Here is a 25250-nt window from a genome sequence, read left to right as displayed (position 1 = left end):
AAATTGGTCAAATTAAGATGCATCGAAGAAAGTGATTTTGGCGTAATTTTGTCTCCAAAATGTCCTCAAATCTTCAATTTTTGAACGGTTTCGACTTTTCTCAAATTTTTATTATTACTTTGAAAAAATTATCAAATAACATTGAAAATATGATTTTTTTTATGTTTAGTCAAGTCTCTTAATTTCATGATTTAATGTTGATGACTTGGGGCGAATTGCAAAACAATTCAAACAAATTGCCCCATACGAAAACAAAAATTTTTCAAATATTTTAATAAAAATTTCCATAATCACATTAATGTGATGATGATTCCTCCGAGAGGAGACACAACAGAATGTTTTTATATATTTTTTGATTTAATTGAAATATTCAACAATCGCACACACAAACCATGAAAAAGTTATAATGTTTTAAACTTTAAATATGAAATTTTACACAAAAACACACACACACACGTTGCAAGTTGATCAGATTCTCGCACGTTAACTAGTAAAATTTTCGTTCGTAGTAAAAATAAAGTTTTGTGTGGTTTTTTGTTCGAGAGAGAAATCCTATTAAAAATTAAATTTCATGGACTTAAAATTATTTTATTATTTTGCAAATAAAAGGAAAAACCACTTTGTAAATATTTTTCAACGAATATTGATAAATGTTTTCGTGTTTCTATCATCATCACTTCGTCATGGAAGCGTTTTCATGCTGTGATGAGTTCTGAATAATTTGAAAGCATCATTTTTAAATGAATATTCATTATTTATTAAACAAGGAAAAAAATTCTTTTTTTTTTCGCTCACTTGCTGCGATGGACTCTGACACAAAGTGAAAGCTAACTCTGATGTTAGGAGTTACAAAAAAAAGAAAGCTTTGAAAAAACTATTAAAAATTAAGAATTATTTGAATTAATTTAAACTAAATTTTTTTAATCAACATTAAATTTTAAACATCAATTTAAAATTTTTATGTGATTAAAACTTTTAATTGATTCAATTTTGATTTGCTGATTTTTTTTTTCATAAAAAATATTTATTTATTTTTTTTATTTCAAGAAAATGTTTGAAAACCTATTTTATAGTATAGAAATAGTAAAAAATAATACATTTTTTAAAATCTAATTCCAAACTTCTATTCTTTTGAAAATGTATCAAGGAAAAAAAATTAAAATATTTTTGAAATTTCATAAAATTTTGTGATTTAAAATTAATATTTAGTATAAATAAAATTTATTAAAATTTTATTAAATAATTCTGTTCATAAAAATAATTTACAAACATTTATTTTTCTTTTTTTGATTTAATGTTTTTTTTTAAATTAATTTTTTTAATACAAAAAACAAGAAAACTTTGCTGACCTTTTTCTGTCACCCCTACAAAAATTTACAAGCAAAAAAATATGCAAAACAGCAAAAAAAAAACAGTTTATTATATTTTTTTTGTTGTAGATACCTTTTTAACGTTTTTCGTCTAATCTTTTTCATTTCTTTTTTTGTTATTTATCAATGAAAACTGCCTTTTTTACGGCAAAAGAGTAACTGATACTTTGCTTTTCATTCCATTTTTCTTCTTATTATTTTATTTTACTCATGCACAACCTTTGAAATTCCATTTAAATGACCACTTGAGCAAGATCTAGATAAACATTTTTCTGTTTTTTTTTTGACTAGGTGAAATGTTAAAAAAAAAATGAAAAAATGTTTGCATAAAGTTGCTCTATCTGACACACATACCTCGTGTTTTTTTGTGGTCAAAAGTTAAAATTAAATTAAAAATTGCTTAATTTGCGAGTGAATGCTTAAAAAGCGATTATCGCAGCAAAATTTCTGTGGTACGTGTGAGAATCCCGTAATTTTCATCTGCTTGATATGCAAAACACACTTTGACCCCTTTTATTATTGCTTTTAATGTATTTTCAATTTTGTTAATTTTTATCTCTTCTTTTTTTTCTCTCTCTCTTTTGCAGTCTTTCCATGCCGAACTCCATCAGTACAAGCATCAAATTGAATTATTCAACCAATTGACACAGAAATTAATTGCTGTTTATCCAACGGACGATACGTCACGTATCAAACGCATGACGGAAGCTGTTAATCTCAGGTGAGTCCCTTTTTACGAAAAAATTGAGGTTTGAATTAATTCGTCCCCTCATTACAATCCCATTTGTCGATCTAATCGTCATCGTTCAACAAAAATCGGGTGACATCCGAACATTTTTGTTAGATAAGCAAACCACACACCCGTCATCCTTAACATGCTTTATCAATGTTCTTATGGCAGAATTAAATTGTCTTCTAGCAGTCAGATATGTGCGGCACAAGACACACAAGTGTGGCATAAATAATATTACTAATAAACAATTGGCGAGACTTTTTGCTGTACGATGAAATACGACACGAGCGCTTTTGTCTCCAATTTTAGACGAGAAAAAATGTGAAAAACTCATTTTTTTTCTTTCCTACGAAACATGTCTTTAAAAACACCAAGGGATCGAAGATATTTATTGATAAAGTGTCAGTTGTTTTTCTTCGTTTTTTTTTACCGCATTTCAAAGTTTATTTTGGAAAATGTGGTTTTAGGTCCGTCATTTGCACTGAACTCTAATATTTGATGAGATGTAAAGTTTTGGAGTTTTTTAAAATAAATTTTCACAACTAGAATTATAAAAATTCGGGAAATTCATAGAAAATTTCTGCAAAACTGAGAAAACACTTCGAAAAACAAAAAAATTCCGGGAAATTTTGAATATTTTTTAAATTTTAAAGTATTTGCAAGAATCTGTTGAGCAACATGGTGTTTGAAAATTCCGAAAAATTCATAGAAATTTTCGGAAAATTCATAAAAATTTTCGGAAAATTCATAGAAATTTTCGGAAAATTCATAGAAATTTTCGGAAAATTCATAGAAAATCGTAAAAACGTAATTTTTAGAACTTTGAATATTTGTGAAAATCTTTTAAGCTTTCATGAAAAGTAAAAATTTGAGAAAATTTTTGGAAAGTTTTCAAAAAAATCGGAAAAACTTGAAAAGTTATATATTTTAAAATAAAAATCTCGGAAAAACCTCACAAAAACCAAGAAATATTAAAAAAAACGAGAATTTGCAGGAAAATTCGTCGAAAATTAAAAAATATTCGTTCATTCTCAAAATCTTAAAAATTTTATGGAGGAAAATCTGGGAGGCGCTCTAAAAATTCATGAAAAACCGGAAAAATCAAAAATTTAAATTTTTACTGTGAAATGCGGTCAAGCCTTTTCATTTCAACAAATCCTTTTCATTTATCGATATTTTTCTTTTTTTTCTCCTTCTTTGTCTTTTCTTCACGTGTTTGGGCAACACCAGCAAAAAATATGATAGAAATTCAATAAAATATTCAATTTCGTTCACTCCGTTTCGTTTCAATCGCGTTCTTGCAACAAAACAAAGGAGAAAAAATCTCGACATAAGTTCATGTGTACAAGACATTAATGTTCATATTGATGGCAGACATTGTCGTAAACTACACTACTTTGCTCTCCGTTTGATTCATTGTTTTCCTGCAGATTTTGCACTTTTTTTTCGCATTTATTGCCCATTTGTATGACGATGAAATCAATATATTAGGAGGAGAATAAAATATCGAAAGTGATGTTATGTGATGGATTTAATAATGCAGAATTGATTTGATTCATCGCCGTAGTTTCTGCAGTTTTATTACTTTTTCTCCTTCGGCCGCAGTAAACGACCAACTTTGTTTTCTAAAATAATCGCTCTTATTTATTTTAATTTTCTTTTGTTTTTTTTCGTTCGTTTTATGGAAAATGTTTTAAACTTTGGCTGTTTCTTTCTCCCGCGCGTTCGCAAAAAGAGATAATAATAAAAATTGAACGTGAAACGTGTAAAAAGAACCGAAAGAAGCGAATATTGATTTCACATATTTCTTCCTTTTGTTCCTTTTCCGCCCGGTTTACAACACACGTGTGTGTGTGTGTGTGTCTTTTTAATATTTTCCCTGTTCTCACACTCTCGATGTCTCTTACAGATACAACAATTTAAATAACGCCGTAGTTTCACGTGGAAAAATGTTGCATGCTGCAGTACATTCATTACAGTCCTTCGACAGACACCTGGATCAGGTAAGAGAAACTTTTCTTGACCTGTCATCGATTATTTAAATCTTTTTTTCTTCAGTTCTTGGCGTGGCTGAGCGAGGCAGAGTCTTTGTGTGAAAATACTGAAGCGGAAATCGAACGAAATCCATTGGGAGTTAAGGTAAGTGCAGTACTTGATTTCTTGTTTATCTTTCGAGCGAAACAAAAAAAGAAAGTTTGTGGTGAAAATCTATTACAATTTTTTCGTGTTGGTGAATTTTATTTTTTGAAATTTTCTGGCAGTTGGAAAATGTGAAAGTGGTGAATTTTGTGAAAATTCAAGTGAGGGGAAAAATGTTTTGAAATACACGAAAAAGCGACATCTGTTAGTTGAGTGGGGAAGTAGGAAAAATTCATTATGGAAAGGTTTTTTTGCGTGCTTTTCTTATCATGGAAGAAGCTTTTGCTGATATTTTTGCGGAGGAATTTTAATTTTTATTGGCAGTTTTCTTTTGGAATTATTTTTTCGACAATTTCTTATTTTTTGATGCGATTTTATTCATGTTTTTAATAACTTTAAATGAAAAAATGGACAACAACAAAAAATATTTTTTAACTTAAAAAATTAAACTTTAACAAAATAATGAGTTTTTGTAGATAAAATGATTAAATTTAAAAATATAAATTAAATAATTAAATAAAAATATTAAATTAAAAAAAAAATCAAGTTGAAAATTTCCTTTTCCCGATTTTATATCAAAATTATTTATTTATTTTTTTTGTTTTATTTAACTTTTAAAATTAATTTTAATTAATTTAATTTAATTAATTATAAATTTAAAAATTAAATTTATTTTAAAAAATAATTTCACGATTTAATATTAACATTTATTTTATTATTTTTTTACTTTACCTAATTGTAAAAATTTATTTAAATTTTTAAAATAATTTAATTTAATTTAATCAAATTAATTTTATATTAAGAAAAATTTTAAGATTATTTTTTTTAAGTAAAAAAAATCGATTCAAAATATAAATCGAATTAAAAAATTACAATTCAAAATCTACTTAATTTATTTAAAGAATTGTTGAAAAATTAAAAAAAAATATTTTTTAAGTAATTTGAAAAAATGAATCATATTTAAAATCCGTTAATTTAAAAAAATAAATAAAATTCTTCAAAAATCCTTATCGATATTGACTTTTTTCAACACCGCTTGCCTGTCATTCAACTACACACATGGCCCTTTAATTACGAATCGCATTAACACAAAACACCCTAAAAATAGATTTTCTTATCACCTCAAGAAGACGCGTGTCTGTTACAAAATTTACCTAACCTTCACTGCATTTATCTAAATTACGCGGCGGAAACAGAAATTGTATCAAAAGGTCAACAATCTTTCTTTTTTTTTGTTTTATTTCAATACGGAAGGAAAGTGACAGACTGTTGTAACATTTTATTCAACAAACTCCGCTGCACTAAAAATTTTAGAGTAGTAAAATGACTTAATTACCCATATATACGCTGCTCCTCCTCCTCTTCATCTTCCTCAGTCTTCAATATTAAATAGTAAATTAACAACTGCAATGCACCATTCACTTTACAAGGAAAGTTTTTCCCTGCATCCGGTTAACGCTTTAATTCAACGAAAATACGGAGAGAGAAAAAACTTTATCAGTAAACTCGGTAAACAACAGAACATGTACGACGATGTTTAAATCACTTTTTCCGACGACCTATCAATGTTAACAATGTTGTTTATGTGAGTGTTGTTGTTGTCTGTTGTTTCTGCTGTGTGAGCAGCACTTTTAAAATCAGATTAAAATGTTTAAACACTTGTAAAATTATTTTAATGATCCTCCACAATTGCACTTTTGGTATTTATTTCACCTAAGTAATTCAGGGAAATTTGTAATAAGGCAAGTGCAGTAATCAAAAATATTTCCGGGTTAACTTTTTTTTTATTAAAAAGTTAATTCAGTGTAATAATATGTTGATTTTTAGAGCTCCTTGGGTCTAAAAATAAGGCCCCAGATTTTAATTGAAAGTTTATTTTTACTTTTTTAATTTTTCAAAATAAAATATTATTTTAATTATTTAAAATTTATTTTTTTTTTAATAAAAATTTTAATTCAAAAAAAAAAATTCTATTAAAAACAATTTTGAAAAATAAAAATTTTTTAAATTTAAAACTCCTAAAAAAACAAATAAATTAATTTAAAATTTTAAATTATTTTTTAAAAATTTTTTTGGAAAATTAATTATTTTAATTTAGTTTGATTCATTAATTAATTAATTTAATTTAATTTAATTTAATTAGTTAATTTAATTTGGTAAAAGTTCGTAAATTTTTGTCAAACAAATTTAAAAAAATTCAAAAAAATTATTTTTAAATTGTTTGCTTAAAAACTCTTTAAAAATATAAAAGTTGAAAAAATTATAATTTTTTTTTTAAATTTTTTTCATCATGAAAAACTATATAAAAATTGCACTTTCCTAAACTAAAATAATTTTCGGTCGAAAACTGAGCTATTTATTTCGCAGCGAAACACTAAAATCGAATGCAAAATTGTAATCTCGTCCAAATGCCAAAAATTACATTTTGGATGGAATTTGCATTGCAGTGTAACACAAAATTCACTTGTTGTTGATGAATGTAACTTTGTTTAGGAATTTTGCTCATAAATGTTGCTACATGCAACTTTTCACGTTAATTTACCAACTTTTGTGTACATTACATCGTAAATATGGAAATTGAGTGTTTCAATCTGCGGTTTGCTCTATAAATTTTGTGCAAGTAAGTAACCCAAATTGAGTCAAACATGTGGAGGGAATTTCGTTGCAAGTCAATTTTTCATCTGTGACACGGTTAATGACAAATTCATGTATTTTTTCTGCACATTTTTTGTTATCTCTCGTGCGTTCGGACAAGAATAATCTAATTATAAACACATACATACGACCAAAATGGATTCTTCTCGTAATAATAATGAACTACGGTTGTCGTCGTCGTGGCACAATAGGTGGCAAATAGAATATCATCATGTCAAGCCTGTGAGTGTTGGCAACATTAATTTGAGTGAGTGATAATCGAGGCGTATATTTTTTGTGTGTGTGTGTTCGTTGCTCATGTTCGCAGGTCAAAAGAGAATGCGTGGTGATGATTACACAGCTGGTTGTTCTCTCTTCTACCTTTTTTTTCGCCATCTAACTTGAACAAGGTGCGAATGTGGGACACAACAGGAAAAAATAATGAAAAGCATTTGTCAGAACGAGCAGCTTAACCGCATTTCAAAGAAATTTTTTTCGATTTTTCACGATTTTTTCGGATTTAAAAAAAAATAATTTTTACGTTGCTCGAAACTCTCCTGAACATTTTAAGATGTTAAAGTTTTTCAAGTTTTCCCAAATTTTCTCCAATTTTTCCAAATTTTACCACGAATTTTAATTTTTACACAGTTTCCACGAAAAATAACTGTTTAAATTTTTCCAACGGTCAATTTTTTAAAATAAAAAATTGGCCTCAAGACTCGCCTTCTGCTAATTCATGCTGTCAAATTTGACATTTTAAAATAAAAATTTGCCTTCACAGCTAATTTATACTTCAATACACAAAAATGTTGAATTAGCAAATGGCAAAATGACACGACATACGGACAAACGGACAATCCCGGACACAAAACGACGTTATTCTCAAAATTAATTCGAAATGCGATAAAAAGAACGTTGTTTGTTCAACTTAAATTTGTCTTTGCCTGTTTTTTGTCCATGCTTTTCCATAAAAAATTCCCTTTGTATGTCGTTGTCGACGGTTTTCGGTATATCGGAGAAAAAACTGTGACAAACAATGTTTATCTAAAAATCTGATGTTTGAATAGAGAGCGAGCAAACAAAGATTTGAATTCCAATTTCCGAGTTTGGTTTGTGCTCCTTTGTGACGGCACACACGAGCGCTTAATTGGTTTTGTTGTGCCATTATTCAGGGTTTTGATTGAAAAAATAAAAAAGTTCGTTGGTCATTTTCGGGCGTCAAGTGACACACAATGACACTCCAAATCCGCTGTAAATGCCATTCAATTAAGGATTTTACACTGGGATTAGCCTTTTTTTCACGCTTCAGCACACCACTTGCTGTGAGCCGATCAATCAACAACGGCACCGAAAATATTTTTCACGGCAAATAATAATTATCGGATATCAATTTCCCCGAATGACACTTAAAACAAACAAAATAACGTCGCTCGTATTTAACTCGTATCTATCGGGATTATTATTATATATTTTAGTTCAAATAACATGCAATTTCGCTAGAAATGACAACAATTATTAGCTGCAGGATATATTTAAATAATTTACTTATCTGTCTCTCGCTCTCGGTTTAGTTTGTTTAAATAAATATATCGGAATTTGTTCTAATTTTCGAGGAGAGTTGGCGCGTTGATGTCTCGTTTTGAGTAAATAACGCGTTTATGTTTGAATTTTGCATCAATCGATAAAAATTCTTCCCTTTTTTCTCGTGTTTTTATCATATTTTAATCTTTTTTCCTGTCTAGATGTTGTTTCGAAGCACCATTTGTTTCACACATTAACGATGAAGCTCATGAATTTTTGATAATTTTTATTGCATCATGTGTGCATAAAATAATCGTATTATCATCGTTATCATCTGACGTGTGTTAGAAAAAAAAAAATAGAAAAATATCCCTTTCTGAGGAAAAGAAAATTTTTCTTTCGATTTTTTGTGAATTTTTTCGAAATTTTTTTTAAACTAATAAATAAAAAATAATATTTTGTAAAATTAGAATTTTTTTTTTTGATTTTTTTAAATTTTTAAATGCAGACAAACCCAGATAAGGGATACTAATTATTTTTAAAAAATGTAAGTTTAGACAATTTAAAAAACAATCTGATATTTTTTACTTTATTTTAATATCAAAAAATATTTTTTTTAAGAAAAATTTTTATAAATTCACCTTTAGTCATTCCAGACAATTGAATAATTTTCAGTTTTGAAGAAGGGTTTTCCTAAAAATATTTAGAAAATTATTTTTTTTTAACTCCTGATCTGATAAAATAAAATATAAATAAATCTTAAAAAAAATTTCTTAATAAAATAATATCAAATTTTTAAGAACTAACATATAAAAAAAAATTAAAAAAATTTTCTAGGCCCAAAAAACCAAAAGAGTCAAATTTTGCTCTTTAAGGGAAATTAATTCAAAATACATTTTTAAAAATTTTTGAAAACGCGACTAAAATTTATGATTTCTTCCATTTTTTACAAAATTTAATAAATTTTATCCCAAATTCTGTGATAATTTTTTCTAAATATTTTTTTTTTAAAAATATTTTTAAAAATCCATTATTTCTTTGTTGTTTTAAAATTTTTAATGAAAAATTAAAGAATTTAATTTTCTAACGAAATATAATTTTTTTCCTCCTTGTAAAATTTAAAAATTTTTTGAAATTGACGTAAAAAAGAATGCAAAAAATTAAGAAAATTTATAGAAAATTGTAAATTTAAATCCTGTTCTACATTTGATAAACTTGAAATACTTTGCCACTAAAACAAATTCTCGCGCTACTTTAATACAAACAATCAAAATTCCTGTCCTACTGTTTCATTTAATGCTCTCCTACACACAAGCCAGGTTTACATCATACCTCCGCCACACACACCGAAATGTTAACCGGAACGATTTCATTTTCCATTTCCATCTGAAATGCCGCATGTTTTTCACTCACACAAACATTGCACGCTGCATGCGTACTATTGAGGAAAATCCGTAAAAAGAGAGAGACAAGTTCTCGCTCTCTCTCCAAATTCCTCGTATACACAGCACGGAGCAGACACAGCATCCGGAATGCAGTATGAAAATTTAAAACTTTTCCGCTGTAAGATGATTTAGTTGTAGCGCCGCATCGCTTACATTCACATCGTGTTTTAGCTCATATCCTCCGAAAAAAAAACTTTAAATGTGACTGTGCTGTGCATGCCAGTCACTAGCGCAGACAGTCACACACACACGGGTCAACACTCGACATACGAAAAATTTTTTAAGGGTACACTAATTCATTAAATAAATAATGGAAAAATTTTCATACACACACAAAATACGCGACAACGCGAAAAATGACGAAAATTAATCGAAAAATTAGTTTGTGATTGTTAATAAATTTAAAATTAATTTTATCTAAACACGGAAAATTAATTGAAACGATATCGTTATTCGGAATCACGTTAAATAATAAAAACAATATTTATTGATGAAAAATTTTGTTACCGTTGTTATGCCATATTGTTATCCCTCAATCAATTAATTCAACATTCGAGACATTTATGCAAATAATTTAATTAGCTCGCGATAATAAATAATGAAAAATAATAATTAAACATAATAAAAAATAATTTTTACGTTGACCCGAAATTAATTGCTACACAAAAAAAATTATCATATCAAAAGGCGACTTTTTTTTTTGATCATCATCAGCAACGAACGTGTACCTAGAAAAAAAATTATCTCAATCAATCTGAGCCAGAGCATTCATTCGAACACGAAAAAAAAATTTAAAATAAATAAATAAATTGAAAGTGATATAAAATAAACGTAAAATTCGATCGAAAAGTGCAAAAAGTACACATACAAAAAATAAAAAAAGTGATTATTATTGCGTGTGAGGTGTGCAATAAATGATAATTGCATTATTATAATTTATATTATTTGTTATTAAATCACACGTTTCATTAAACTTTTATTAACATTTGTGCATTAAATTAATGAATGGGTGATGAGAAAAATATTGCACCCGTGAAAAAAGAGTCATAAAGTCAGTGAAAGAAAAAATATGAACGAACGATTTATTGATTTATATTTTAAAAGCCATTGAAAAATCGTAAAAATTGATAAACTTTATTGTTCGTGCCAAGAACCGACCGAGAAATGAATAAAAAGTAGCAGATCAAGGTGAACCGATATCAGTCTGGAAATTAATCCAATAAAAAAAATAAAATAATAAAAAAATGTGTTAGTTGGATAGAGATAGAATTTAACCTAAAAATAGTGAAAAACGCTTTTTTACAGTTTGTCATAAAATAAAAATATAAAATTAATGATAAAATGTGTGAAAAAACGCTTAAAAACTAATAAAATGCCATTTTTTGTGTCTGCTTGCTTGCTTCTGTCGTAAAACTATTTTTTAACACAAAAAAAAATTAATAACAAAGCTTCTTGATGTCATGAATTTTCTTCTGCTTTCTTTTTTATGAAAAAAAAAATATGGAAACAAAAAAATCGATTAAATGAAGAGGGCACTTCCTTTGAACTTACTTTAATGACAAATGCAGAAAGAAATTCCGCTTTTACGATTTTTTCTTTGTGGATGTGAATAATAATTTTTTTTACATGATTATTATGACTGCAATCTGTGCGATCAAGAAAACGACCTACTGACATGATAAAAAAAAATAATAATAATTTTACTGCTTTTAAACAGTAAACTCTTTTATTCTGCTTTTGCAGATGAAAAAATTGAGCGACCTCGTTTTTTGCGTAATTCTTCCTAAAATTTACATTAAAACAAAAAGTAAACATTAAAATAATTATTTAAAAGCAATTCTTTGATTTCGGTTTGAAAAAGTTCGTTTGTTCAGTGGAAAAAACATCTGTGACGAATTTTGAGCGACGATGATGATAATAAAATCTGGCATTTACAAATTTTTTGTGTGTTTAACTTTCGCACAAATTTCATCCTCCTACTCAACGAAAAAAAAAAAATTGCTAAACAAAATTTTCTGTGAACATCTGTTTCTCTCTAAAGACTCGTTTAAAATAAAAATAATTATTATTATCGGAAAAATGTTATTTTTTATTATCATTGTAAATATTTTTATATTTTCTTGTGTTTACTAATAGTTTTTTAACGACGACGACGCCACCGTTGGAACCGAAAAAAAAAATAATTTTGTTTCTGGTCCAAAAAAAAATTGTCTGGCCGTCTATACACTCAATGATGCATAAAATAACGAAAATTTTTGATGTGCATGTGCCAAAACAGAGATGATTTACAAAACACACGAACAGATTATAATAATTTATCATTAAATGTTCCCTCTCGGATACATCGCAGAGAAAAATATTTCTTTCAATAAATAAACAATAATCGTCACAAACATACGGAATTCATTGCCAAACAACAATCCAAAATTTTCAGTTCAAGTGAAAATTATTTAGGACAAATTAGCGATGATGATGAAAAGTTGTCGTCGTCGCCGTTGTTGTCACTGTATTGACACATTTTTTGTTTAATTATCTCAAATGGCGAGGAATAAAAGAGGAGAAAAAGTGCACATTATCTTATTTAATTCATTAATTTTCCGCTAGAATTTCCCTCTGCTAGAAAGCGGAGAAGGATTTTTTTACTTGGGATCCAAATTATTTTTTTTAATAAAATAAAATAAAAAAAAATATAGTTATAAATATAAAAATAAAAAAAACAAATAAATTGAAAAAAAAAATTAAAAAATAGATTAAATAAATAAATTAATTTAAAAAAAAAAATTAATAAATAAAAAATTGCTTATGTGAAGTGAATGAAAAAAATTATTAAAAAATATTTTTTCAAAATTTTCTTAAGCAAATTAAAAATTATTAATTTTCAAGTTTTTAATTTTTTTTTAAACGAACAAATTTGAATTTCTTTAAAATTAAAAGAAAATACGAATTTTTTTAAATAAAAGAAAATACAAAAATTATTTTCCTTAATAAAAAGATAAAATTCGACAAATTTTGATTTTTTGAATATGTTCTCATGCATTTTACAGGTTTTTTTTTTATTTAAAAAAAATTAAATAAAAATTTAAAAAATTTTTTCAAAGGAATTTATTGAAAAAAAAGTGAAAAATTAATTAAATAAAAAAAAATAATTAATAAAATAAAAAAAATAGTATTCGAACTTCATTTCAAAAAAATGATAAAAATAGAAAATTAAATTATATGAAACTTACTAAAAAATTAATGCTTTTGAAATATTTTAAAATTTTTAATTATTTTTTTTATAAAAAAAAATTAAAATTTTACGAAAAAAATTTTTAAACCTCAAAAAAATAATTTTTGTACACCTCTGCACCACCGACTGCTGTGTTGATGATTTTTCGGTGTGAAAAAGAGCTCGTATTAGCGTTTGTTTATTTTTCTTCGCACATTTCATCAGCATTATTATCGTCATCATCATCCGTAAATCTGGTAAAATGCCTTTTACCTTCAATCTTTCTCCTCTGACTGAGTGAGTGAGTGAATATTTATGCATGAAACGAGAATAAATGAACGTACACACACATAACTAATGCATATTCATGTCTGTCAGACTTTAAATTTATTCCATTGTTTTCTTTTCTAATACAAAATACACAATCTTTTACCATTATTTTGTGTTTCGTCATGCCATGCCAAGCTCTCTTGCTCGGTGAAAAGGCTTTGTCCTGATGTGTGTCTCCGTTATTTTGTGTGTGTGTGTTAAATTCGAGCAAAATGCTTTTTAAATATTCCAACGGGAGTTACTTAGGAAAAAAAATCTTGTCTGCATGTGACAACAAACTATTTTGCAGTTCCTTGAAATGTTAAAATTTCTTTGCGAACTTCTTTCCTCACCTCATGTGGTAACATTGTCCCTTAACGCGTCACTCGTCAAAAACACACACACACGAACACTATTTTATTTTAAATATTCATGTTTTAATGTATTTTGTGCTACAACGAGCGAACTTTTATTACACGGCAAGAAGGTGCGAAAAAAGGGTCCGCAAAATCCTCTTTGCGCGCAAAACAAAGTTGAGGACCGACACTTTTTTTTAATATCTTACCTACTGAAACATTCATAATGTGGTGAGACGATTTGACGAACACCGAAGAGAGAAAAAAGAGGAAATCTAGGTTAACCAGCTCAAATTATCCCCAAGAGCCCTCAGCCATACTTTAGCAAAGGCAGTAAATTGCAGTAAAAATCAATTTCTACTGTTTGTTTTATTTTATTTGCGACGAAAATGAAAAAATATGAGAGATAATTAAATTCACGAGAATTTTCTTCCTTCTCGAGAGTCACAAGGGACGACGCAGCATGACAAATGCAAGAGGAATCGATCGTTATCGGGGAAACACGGATGGTAAAAAATTGTCCAATTATCACTTTGGAACAAGAAAAATAAATCTCGAGCTGTGTGTGTGTGCAATTTTCATTCCACAAGAGATACAATTTTATTTTTTTTTCATGGGAAACGAATTCTTTTTAAATTTCTTTTAATAAAATTTTTAAATTGATATCCTTATAACACAATACATTTTTTTTTTTGCATCATCCATCCAATGGAATGAAATGGGAATTATTTGACGTCCTGAGGGTTCTGAGGAAAAAGCTTTCTAATTTTTAAATGGAATTTTACCAAATTTTAATTTTTTTTAGAAAATTGTGAAAATAAATATTTCTGAAAAAAAATCCAAAATTTATAATTTTTGCAGAAAAAAATATTTTTAATAAAAAAATAAAAATTTTGAATTTTTATAGATAATTTTTTCACAAATTTTATTTTTTTGAAAATGTTTTAATTTTTCAACAAAAAAAAATTAATTAATTAGATTTAATTAAAACTTATTTTTTAAAAAAAAATTATCAAAAAAACAAAAAATAATGAAAACATTTTTTTGAAAAAAAAAAATTATTATAAAATACGAGACTTTTAAAAATTTTAATTTTTTGAGATTTTTTTAAATTTTTAAAATATTAATTTTAATTTAATTTTATTTTCTAAAAAAATTAAAATTTAAATTTTTTGAGATTTTTTTAATTTTCTAAAAATGAATTAAATTTTTGAAAAATAAAAAATTTATTTTCAAAAAAAAAAAAAATTAAAAAATTTAGAAAAAAATACCTTTTCATACCACTGAGTAACGTCGTCGTCAGCACAAGAGAAAAATAGGAGATGCAAAAATATGTATTCATAAAATACACCTCCAAAACACAATCAGAACACCAACTTTTCAATTTCATTTTGTTGTTGAACATGAAAAATAACAAAAAAAAATTTTTTCTTCCTCTGCTTTCATGCGAACGAACGTCTTTCTGATTCAAAGGATTTGATTATCATAATTTTACACACACCGAATCTCTTTTTCGTTCGGATGGCAAGGAAAAATATTTGCTATGCAAACAACAAGTATTTATTTGAGATTTGTTTGCTTTTTTATAGTCGAAATTTGAATTTGAATTGTCTCTTATGAAAATATAAGAAGTGGATGGAGGCGACTTGTCCGCTACTTTTGCGGCAATAAATTCACCGATTAACTGAATTGAATCAATTTTCCGTTGCAAAAGTGGCTTTGCAACACAGACAATCAATAAAATTATTGACCGCAACAACAGAACAACAAAACAACGACTCTCGTTTCTGGATGTCGTATTCATTAATAATGCAATAGTTTTAAAATTTGGTACAAGTGCATTACTCGCGCGGCAAGAGAGACACTCGTGTACATCCAATAAATTCAAATATTTTCCAGAGACGAGCACACACGAGTTATTTTTGAATTCATTTATAATTCAAAATTATCGACGGCCATATGTTCCGTGCGCTGCTACGTTGCTTCATTGGCAATGGCAGTGGAATGTTTTAATGTGATCAATTTTATTGTCGTTCCATGCGTTTTTTTTTGCTGTTTTTGTTGTCTGCCGTTGGTAAAAGTGACTCTTTGAAAGTTGAATTTCTGCAGTGAGGTGGAATGATTTGAGCAACATAAGGAATATTATTATTATCATTGATGTGGAAGAGAAGTTTTTTTTCGTGTAGGCCGCTACAAATTTATTTTAACGGTTTTTTTCCTTTTAAAAAAAAATTAAATTGGAGAAATTATCATGAAAAAATTTTATTAAAAAAATTTATAATTTTTGATTAAATTTCATTGCAAAAAAAATTACTTATAATTCGTTAATTTTAGTCGAATAATTTATTTTGATAATTTAATCAATTATTTTATCCAAAATTAAAAATAATTTATGTTTAAATAACGTATTTTCAAATTTTAGCTAATTATTGAAATTTATTTTATTTTATTTAAAACAATTTATTTAATTTATTTTAAAAATCGATTTTAGACTTGTGAATAATATTTATTTATTAATTTTAATGCATTTCAATTCGTTTTGTGCTCATTTATTCAAACAAGCTAATTTTTATAATTTTTATTTTATTTTTTTTTTGTATTTTTTCTTCTGATTTTTTTCAATAGAATTTTTTTTTTGACAAAATTAAAATTATTTGCCTCATTATTTTTTTTTATCAATTAAATATTTTAATTGAATTTTAATTTATTTTTTTCTCTCAAGTCATGGAATCTTTAAAACCAAAACAAATTTGTTTAAACCGAAAAAAATATTTTTTTTTATTCTGTGAGACGAAAAGTTAAAAATAAATTTGGAACGTCCTTACCCTTTTCGATGGACTCCTAAAATTAAATTATTTTGCATTTTTTGCGGCGTGTCCGTTAAAATATTGCATCGACGACGAACGAAGCGGGCATCAGACACAAAAACATGGCACAAAATAATGTGTTTGGTGATATCAAGTCCCCGATGTGGGAATTTATTTGTTGTTTCTTGCGCGTCGCGCCATGAAACCACCGCACATAAATTTCATATTTATTTTATTTTCAATAATAAAAAAAATGTTATATTAATAATGGTTATAACAGGGGTTTTGAGATAATAAAATAAAAAAAAAGTACATACAAGCAAAAAAAAAACACGTAAAGAGAGTGAAGTAAAACAAAAAATGACATCGACAACGCCGTCACAGCAGAATGGCGGCGTAAAATCAAAAATTGATTCCCAAAACACGTCCAACAACACCTCACCACAAACGTACTTCAAGCCGTCATCGTTGCTGTACAACGCTGCCAATAATTTGGGCAACTCAATCGGCGGCGGCGGCAACAACGGTTCAACGACATCCAATGGCGCGAACAACCACCAACAACTTCCCAATGGATATGCAACCGCAGTGCCGTCAGCGACAGGCGGCAAACCGAAAGTGGCGACATTATCAAAGCAAGATATCGATTTCCATTTGGAGAATTTCATCATGAATCGCAAAATTGCACTCAACGGTGGCAACGAGTTACGAATTGACGAGAAAAATATTTCGCTGCACTTGAACAATCCGTTTGCGGGAGGAGCTAATTACGTTGGCAATGGCGGGATTCCGAATTCGACGAGTTATAATACGCTGGGTCGCGCAAGTATGCGAAATTATTTGGAAGAACAGAACGGAAACGGGTCGAATAGTAATAGCAGCACCCTGACACGGCCTAATAATCGACCTCATAGCATTGCGGTGTCATCGCCCCTGATGACCGCATCGCACAGCAACAACGATCTCAAGGCATCGATCTACCAGAATCCCTCAGTTTTGTTTAATTCTCCGTCCATGCGTCAGGCAAATCAGTATTTCGCCCCACAATCCCCCGCGAATACGCTTCAGAAGCAAAATTCGCAACAATCGTCGCCGCAGGTGACCCAACCGAACAAAATTCAACCGACTCCGCCCGCCGTTCCTGCACGTCGCTCCCAATCGATCCCGCGCCAAACGATCAACCAAACGTTACCCAGTAATGGGAGCATGACAGTTTCGCGTCCCCGTAGCTTGGATCGCGTCAACGGTGTCTCTAGTCAACCGCCGCCAGTGGCTGCCCGTAGAATGGTTCAATCTCACTACGCCAATCCGCGACAAAATGTCCCCACGATTGGCGGAATGCGACAATCAGCAACATTCCACGGGCAACCAATGCGTTCCGACATGTACCAATTCCCGTCTGCTGCCACTGCTGCAAACACGTCCGATGTCGATGTCGGAAATGTCGAAGACGTGAAACGCACCGAGCGTCCCATGTCATTTGCCTACGGTACAGTTCCTGAACAGGTTTATCTAGAGCACCAATTGCGACTTTACACGGATCAGTTACGGACAATTACGGAGGGGGTGCGTCGTTATTCCGAACAAACGCGATTGTTGCAAGAAATGAAGCGACAACGACACCAGGAGCAACAATTGACACCCAAAATGACAAATTCTCGGAGTGAACCACGTTTGAAACAAGCAGCGACGGAGATGAAACTCAGTAACGTGCCAGACGACGTTCAAACCCCCTCCCACCAATTAAAGTTGTTCCTCGATAGCATTCGGAGTTCGATGCGAGAGCCATCTGACGTCGATGCGTCTTCCGTGCGTGAAGAAGACGACTCGGAGGACGATGATTCGCAACGTGGTCGAATCGATTCGAAACGGAATAAAGTTCCAAGTCCTGCGCCCCCGCATCACGACCCCAAAACTCCATCCGATCAACTGAGACAATTCCTCGATGCCATCCGATCCAATCAAGAGCCTCCCAAACCGCCCAACCCGTATGCCAATCCAGCTGACGTCATGAACAAAATAACACCTGCCACAGTTCCGGGACTCGGAAGTGCCAATAGCTTGCGGCCCAAACTGAAAGAACTGCAAAATTTGTCGCACAGTCCCAACACCACCGAAAGTTTCTCCAAAGTCACGGACAACATCAACATCATGAATCAGCAGCTGGAAAATCTGACGACAACGGCACCCACGAGTGCCACATCTCTCGCCAATTTACGCACCACCAAGTACAACATGGACCAGGTGCTCGATAACTTCTACCAGATGGCGAGTCATCTGAAAACGACAAATTCCGTCGAGTATTTGCGCAAATGTCAGGAAGTACTGAAGCAAACGACCGAGCAGATACGCTACTTGAATGCACAAAAGTACGCAGGCACGGTGAATAATGGCGCTGCCAATAATGGTAACGGCAATTTTTACGATTCTCATGACGATAGTTCGTGCTCCACGACACCCGGATCGATACGCGAGGCAGTGCAACATTTGCTCGCGCAACCACGCAACGGCTTCCAAATTATGGATGATCGCATGAAAGTCTTCATTGACATCATTGAGGCGCAGGAAAAATTTAGTCAGGTGAGTTTTGTGTTTTTCTTTTTAATTTTAGGCTGTTCCAAATATCAATAAATAATTTTTTAAAATTAATTTTTGCCAAAGTTGAAAATAATTTCGCATTAAAAATCGATTTAAATTTTTATTTTTTTTTTAAATAATTTTTTTATAAATATTTTCATTAAAATTAATCTAATATTTAAATAAAAAAAAATAATTTTATCATTTATTTAATAAATTTAATTTTAATAATTTTTTTAAAATTATTTTTATCTAAATTAATTTTTTAAAATTATTTTTAACTAAATTAATTTTTTTCGGACTCAAAACTTCTTTTTTAAATGTCAAATATTTCTAAAGATTTTTACGAATGAATAAAGTAATGAGTTTTTACTATTTTTTAAAAATTAAAATTTTTAAATTGTGATATTTAAATAATTTTTAATTAAAAAATTTTAACCAAAAAAAAATTATAAAAATATTTTTTTGAAATTTTTTTGTAATTAAATTGATTAATATTATAAAAAATATTTTTAAAGTAAATTTTATGAAAAATTTTCATTGATGTATATTTTTTACCAAAATTTCTATATGATTTTTTTTTATATTTTTTCAAGAAATTTAGACAAAAATAATATTTTTTTTTGAAACGGCTTTGATTCAAATACAGACATTTCACGTTTTTTCTTCGGGACTTGATTAAAAAAACCACAGAAAAAAATACGCTAGTTAACTTTTCGCTCTAAATTTTAATTCAAGCCTCAGTAAATTCGCAAAAAAAAATCCCTTTTGTATGCGGTTTTCATGAACTTTGTACTACAAACCAGGTCGAGAACGTTAATTTAACACGCAGAGTTGAATCGAAAAATTATATTTTTGACTTTTTTTAATTCCTTTTGCCTGTCGTTCCACTCTGTAGCTGTCTGCTACAACATTTTCGAAGCAGATAATCTTTTTAGTGCAAAAAAAAGAGCTTTGTGGTTTTTTTGTTCGCTCATCTTTGAAATGCACTCAAAACATTCACGGTTTATAATCTACATCACAACCAAAAGCCTCTTTGAACAAAAAAAAGAGATATAAAGTTTTTGCGGTTAGTTTCGCGTGCAATACTCAATTTGTGATCCAGCAATATTTTTTAGCTAATTCCATGCGATGCCCCTTCCACAGCTAAATAGCATGATAAAGTGAAATTTAGTACATTCGTGATGATATTTCACCCCATTAAACATCTTTAAAACATTTTGTTGTCCTTTTTTCTCGTTTTTTTTTTCTTAAGAACATTGTCATCCTCACAAAAATAAATGTACAAATCCCAAACACGAATTCTCTCAACCAACGTTGCCAGCCACTCGCATAAATAAGTTCACAGGCTTTAAAAAAAAACAAGAAAAGAAGGAAAAAAAATATTCAATTTGTAAGAAAATATCTTCATATCCGGTCAAATTTAAAACACAATGTTTTTCCTCCTTCTTGCTCTCTTGTTCATAGCTGGAATAACAATTTTATTTGTTAAAATCGTGGTGCCTTTAACGTTGCCGTATGACCGTCTAACATTTCGCAAAAGTAAATTTATTACAGTTTTTACAACCAGAAATGAGGAAAAATCATTTTCATTTTGCCTCGTTGCGAGCCCACATGTACGAGTAAAAAACATGAAAAGAGCAAACAGAGAAAAAAAATTTGCGGCATGTTTCGGTCCGTATAATTCCGTAATTCCCTGCAAATACACACACACACACACCCAAACGCAGGCAACGGAGCCTAACCAAAACAAACCAAACCAAAGCGAATGTGTTGTCTGTGTGTTCTTCGTTGCGCTCTGTCTTAAACTTAAATTTCGCATAAGCTTATAAGGCAAACAATTTTCGGGCTGCGTTTTAAATGTCTTGTCTTTCGTTTAAAATGTATTAGCTACTTGGATTTACTCGGGTTTTTCCTTCGTTTTTCTCTTTTTATCGCTCTCTTCGTTAAAAATATCTGCAATGTGCGTGTCTGACGCTTAGTTTTTTAATGTCTGATTTTCTTCCTTAATTTTTTTTTAACGCATTTTGATGAAAATGATAATGGATTTTTGTGTCAGTCTTTAAAATTCTAAAAAAAAAAATAAAAAAATTCAAAATTAATTCTGAAAAAATTATAATGTTAGAAAGTGTCAAAAAATTGTTTTTATTGTTTTTTTAAATAAAATTATTTAAAATTTCTCAATTTTTTAAAAATAATAATAAAATAAAGCTTGAATTCTTACAAACAGTAAAAATTATTTTTAAAAAATCTGAAGTAAAAAAAAACATTAAACAAAAAATTTTTTAAAAAAATTTTTAAAAAATATGAACAAAAAAATTCAAAAAAAGAAGAAAAAGTTTTAAATTTATATTTAATAAGACAACAAATTTTATGATGACTTTAAAAATTTTTTCTGGAAATTCACAATTTTAAATATTTTTATAAAAGATTCAATTTTATTACAGAAAGAAGTGGAAAACTTTCTATTGCGTGCTTTTAAATAATAATTAATTTAAATATGTAATATTCATTTATTTTAATTAATTTAAAAAAAAAAGTTAAAATAATAAGAAAATATGAAAAAAAAAATATTAAATTTTCTATAAAATTTCAATAATTTTTAATAAAAAAAAAAAAATAAGAAAATTAAAAATTAAATGAACCTCAAAAATCCAAAATTGGCCGTTTTTAAATATTTATTTCCCCTAATTTTTTTTTTAATAGTTAAAATTATAGGATGAAATGTGAATTTTTAATGTGAATAAATTAATTATCTAAAATTAGAAAAAAAACTAAAATAATTAAAAATTTTCAAAATAAATAATTTTTAAAAATTCTTAAAATAAATGCGATCAAGATAAAAATTACTCACGAAAACCAAAACCTCCTTAATCTCGTTATATAAAATCCGGAAGTGATTATTTTCCCCCATCTCAACGTCGTTCAGTCAAAATGTGACAAAATATTGCACGCACATCCATCATGCAATGTTTTCTCAGATATTTCCAAGTTGCAGTGCGACAATGCAAACAAATAAATTTCTACCCCTTTCACCAAAAACCGTAACACAGATCAGTACTTTAATAAGGCAATTAATTTGATTTATGTGCAATAATCATTACTGGATAACAACACATTGCACGCTGTGTGACATTTCTAAGCCTTCGTTACACTTTCCTCCTTGCTCGTGTCAATCACGAGGAATGAACATTTTTCCATGGCTAAAATGCCGTAACTTTGTGCTCTAATAACCCGAAGCAGGTACGGAACGGCACTCCGGGGAAATCCCGTTCGTTTTAATGAAAAATACAAACACACGACTGTCGAGCCGAGTTAACGGAGAAAATTTTCGAAACCACGAGTCATCAGTCATCTATATCCGAAAAACCGACGCCATGCCACCACATCGGTAGCTTGTATGAAGTCGAGCCGATTTTGCACAGAGAACCATATACTCAATTAATTATGAATAATGTAATTAAAAAGTTTTGATTGAAGATATCTATGGAAGGAGTTGGTTTGTGTGTGTGTGCGAAAATTGCCTGTCTGGGGAAGTGAGTGTTAATAACGAACGAACGCCGTACTTTTTTGATTAAATAGGTGTTTAATTATTTTTTTTTCTCTCTGGTTCAGTTACTCCAGCATGAAAAGCAGTTACTTTCATAAATTTCATAAAAAGGCAAAGTTTTTCGTTTTATGATTACATAACGAATGGCTTCGTTCATTTTCTTCTCTAACGCTGTAACTCAGCCTTTGACGCAGTTTTAATAAAATAAATTCATGTCACACATTAATAAACGAGTGAAACACTTGCTGACACGGACGAGAAAAGTAAATTAAATAATTTTTGTTTGCCTCTTGATTTCTCGTGACCAAATCACCGCGCATTTGAACCGAACTGAACCGAAAATGGACATAACTTGATTATTTGATGCTAACGGGGATCGTTCGTTGTCGTTAATTTTTTGCTGAATCCATGGTTCGTGATTGCCAGAAATTATTTTGACATTTACTCTTTGCTTTTTTTCTCGCCACAAAAATGTCAACAGGTAGCGCCTCTAGGAAATAAAAAAAAAGATAGAAGAGAAGAAAGTATCAACAAATGTTCGGTCGTTACAAGAAAATTGTCTGAGGAGAAAACTAGAGTAAAAGGGAGGAAACACATAATTTGCTTGTAATGAAGAAGAGCAGGCAAGAATGATTTTGATACGTTCCTTATCGCTTGGTGTGGCTCGTTATGAAGAAGGTACGTGCGGTGATTGAAGTGATGGTTAAGTGAGGAAATTAAGGTAATCATTGTCGTTGAAATTGTTCTGTGGAGTTGAGGATCTCAATTAACCGACAAATTTCAGTAAGTGGTTTTTTGGTTAGGTGATTTTTTTTAATGGAGATAAAATTAATTTTGGTGAGAAAAAATTAATTATTTTTGAATTAAAAAAATAATTTTTTTAAACTTTCGCTTAAATTTTTAACTTAATTTAAAAAATATTTTTTTAATATTGAGAAAATTTTTAAAAATATTTTTATTCTTTATGAAACTCTTAACGGCTTTCAACAATTTTTTTTTAATGCAATTTTGAATTAATTTTTAATAAAAATATATAAATTAAAACAAAATAAATTAAATCAAATAAATATTAATAATTAAAAAAAAATAAATTTAGACATTTAATTTAAATTTAAAATAATTTTTTATAAATTCAGCGAGTCAAAAAAAAAATATAAAAAAAGTGTAAAAATCTGAAATTCTTAATTCATTTTTTTTATAAATTAAATCTTTATTAAATTTAATAAATTTATTATAAAATATAAATATTTTTTATTTTTTCTGCAAAATGTTTCTAATCTAAAAGGTTTTTTTTAAAGAAATTCGGTTGATGGTTAAACCGGATACCTGGTTTTTGGAAACGCAACGCTGAATCGTAGATGATTTTTTTTTGTACAAAAAGAAATTTAAATGAATGTAAAAGATGATAATCGCCCCAAGGGACAAGATTCGTGCGGTTTATGAATTGAATTAAATTTTTGTGAAGAAAAACATTTAATTTTTAATGTAATTAATGCCTTGAAGCCAATTTCTTGCAAGGAATTTCTTTTACAAGAAACTGCTGTCCCAATTTTAAAAATTAAATTTAACAAAACTTTGCCATTTGAGAAGTAGAGTAGAGTAGAGTGACAACTTTATTTGCATGAAATTTACGACTAGTCCCCGAAAAAAAAAAGAAAAATTACGATGAGAAACCACATGTCATAAATCAAAATTATAAAACTTGTACGTGTTGGGTGATTACCGAAGTAAATTGACCATGAAACTGTTATGGCGATGTTCGCCTAATAAATTTTCATTTACTGTCGAAAAAAGTTTCGTCTTTTTCCTGTCTCTGCCGAGTTGAGTTGAAATTTTATGATTATTTTTTTTTTAGGATTATTAAGTTACGAGAGTAATGGCTTCTGGGTGAAAATTTGACACACAAACATAAAAACTGTTGCATCCAGTGCGCCTCAAGTAATTTTTTACGATATTACATTATTTTTTCGGTCTTTTGACACATTTTCTAGTTTTGTTGTCGCATCTAAACCTTAGAAAAATTTTATTTATGGACGCTAAAAAAATATTTTTTAATTTTTTTTTAATAATTTTTTTTCTATATTTTTTTTCGACAATTCTTAAGGTTCGGAATTTAAAAAATTTTTTTTTTAAAGAAATAATTAATTAAAAATTTTATTACGCTTAAAAATTTATATATTTTTTTAAAATAAATTATTTCACGATTTAAAAAATTTAAAAATAAAATTTTAAAAAATATTTAAGAATTCGAACAAAATTTGAAACAAAATTTTTGTTTTCCTTAAATTTTAATTTTTTTTATTTTTTATTAACTTAATCGCATCACAACCCACAAGTAATTTTTTTCTTATGAAATCAAATGTTTATGAAGCAAATTCCTTTTTTTTTGTTTAAAATAATAATAAAATGGACGAAGTTGGCAAAGTATAAAGAGATCAAAGAATTTTCCAACAAAAACAATCCTTCTGAAGACAAAAAACATGAAAATATTCAAGAAAAAAGTTAACGTTTAAACTTTTCATTCATCCATGATGTCTCAAAAGACTCTCCCCGTTTTTTATGTACAGACGATGATGGAAAAATAGAGAAAATTGTTCACTG

The 25250-nt window shown here is 28.7% G+C and overlaps 1 protein-coding gene across 5 annotated transcripts in view; it reads left to right on the top strand.

The window, feature by feature from the left end:
- LOC134831791 (dystrophin, isoforms A/C/F/G/H) overlaps nt 1–25250 on the top strand; it is a 204789-nt gene that overhangs the window by 89971 nt on the left and 89568 nt on the right. For all 5 annotated transcript variants that reach the window (XM_063845641.1, XM_063845617.1, XM_063845624.1 and 2 more), the window contains 3 exons: nt 1958–2091; nt 4013–4106; nt 4162–4242. In XM_063845641.1, the coding sequence (XP_063701711.1) occupies nt 1958–2091; nt 4013–4106; nt 4162–4242 (309 nt within the window). The remainder of the gene's footprint in view (nt 1–1957; nt 2092–4012; nt 4107–4161; nt 4243–25250) is intronic.

The sequence above is a fragment of the Culicoides brevitarsis genome, chromosome 1, assembly GCF_036172545.1.
Source record: "Culicoides brevitarsis isolate CSIRO-B50_1 chromosome 1, AGI_CSIRO_Cbre_v1, whole genome shotgun sequence".
In the NCBI taxonomy this organism is placed as follows: Eukaryota; Metazoa; Arthropoda; class Insecta; order Diptera; family Ceratopogonidae; genus Culicoides; species Culicoides brevitarsis.
This window is presented reverse-complemented; position numbering and strand designations above follow the sequence as displayed.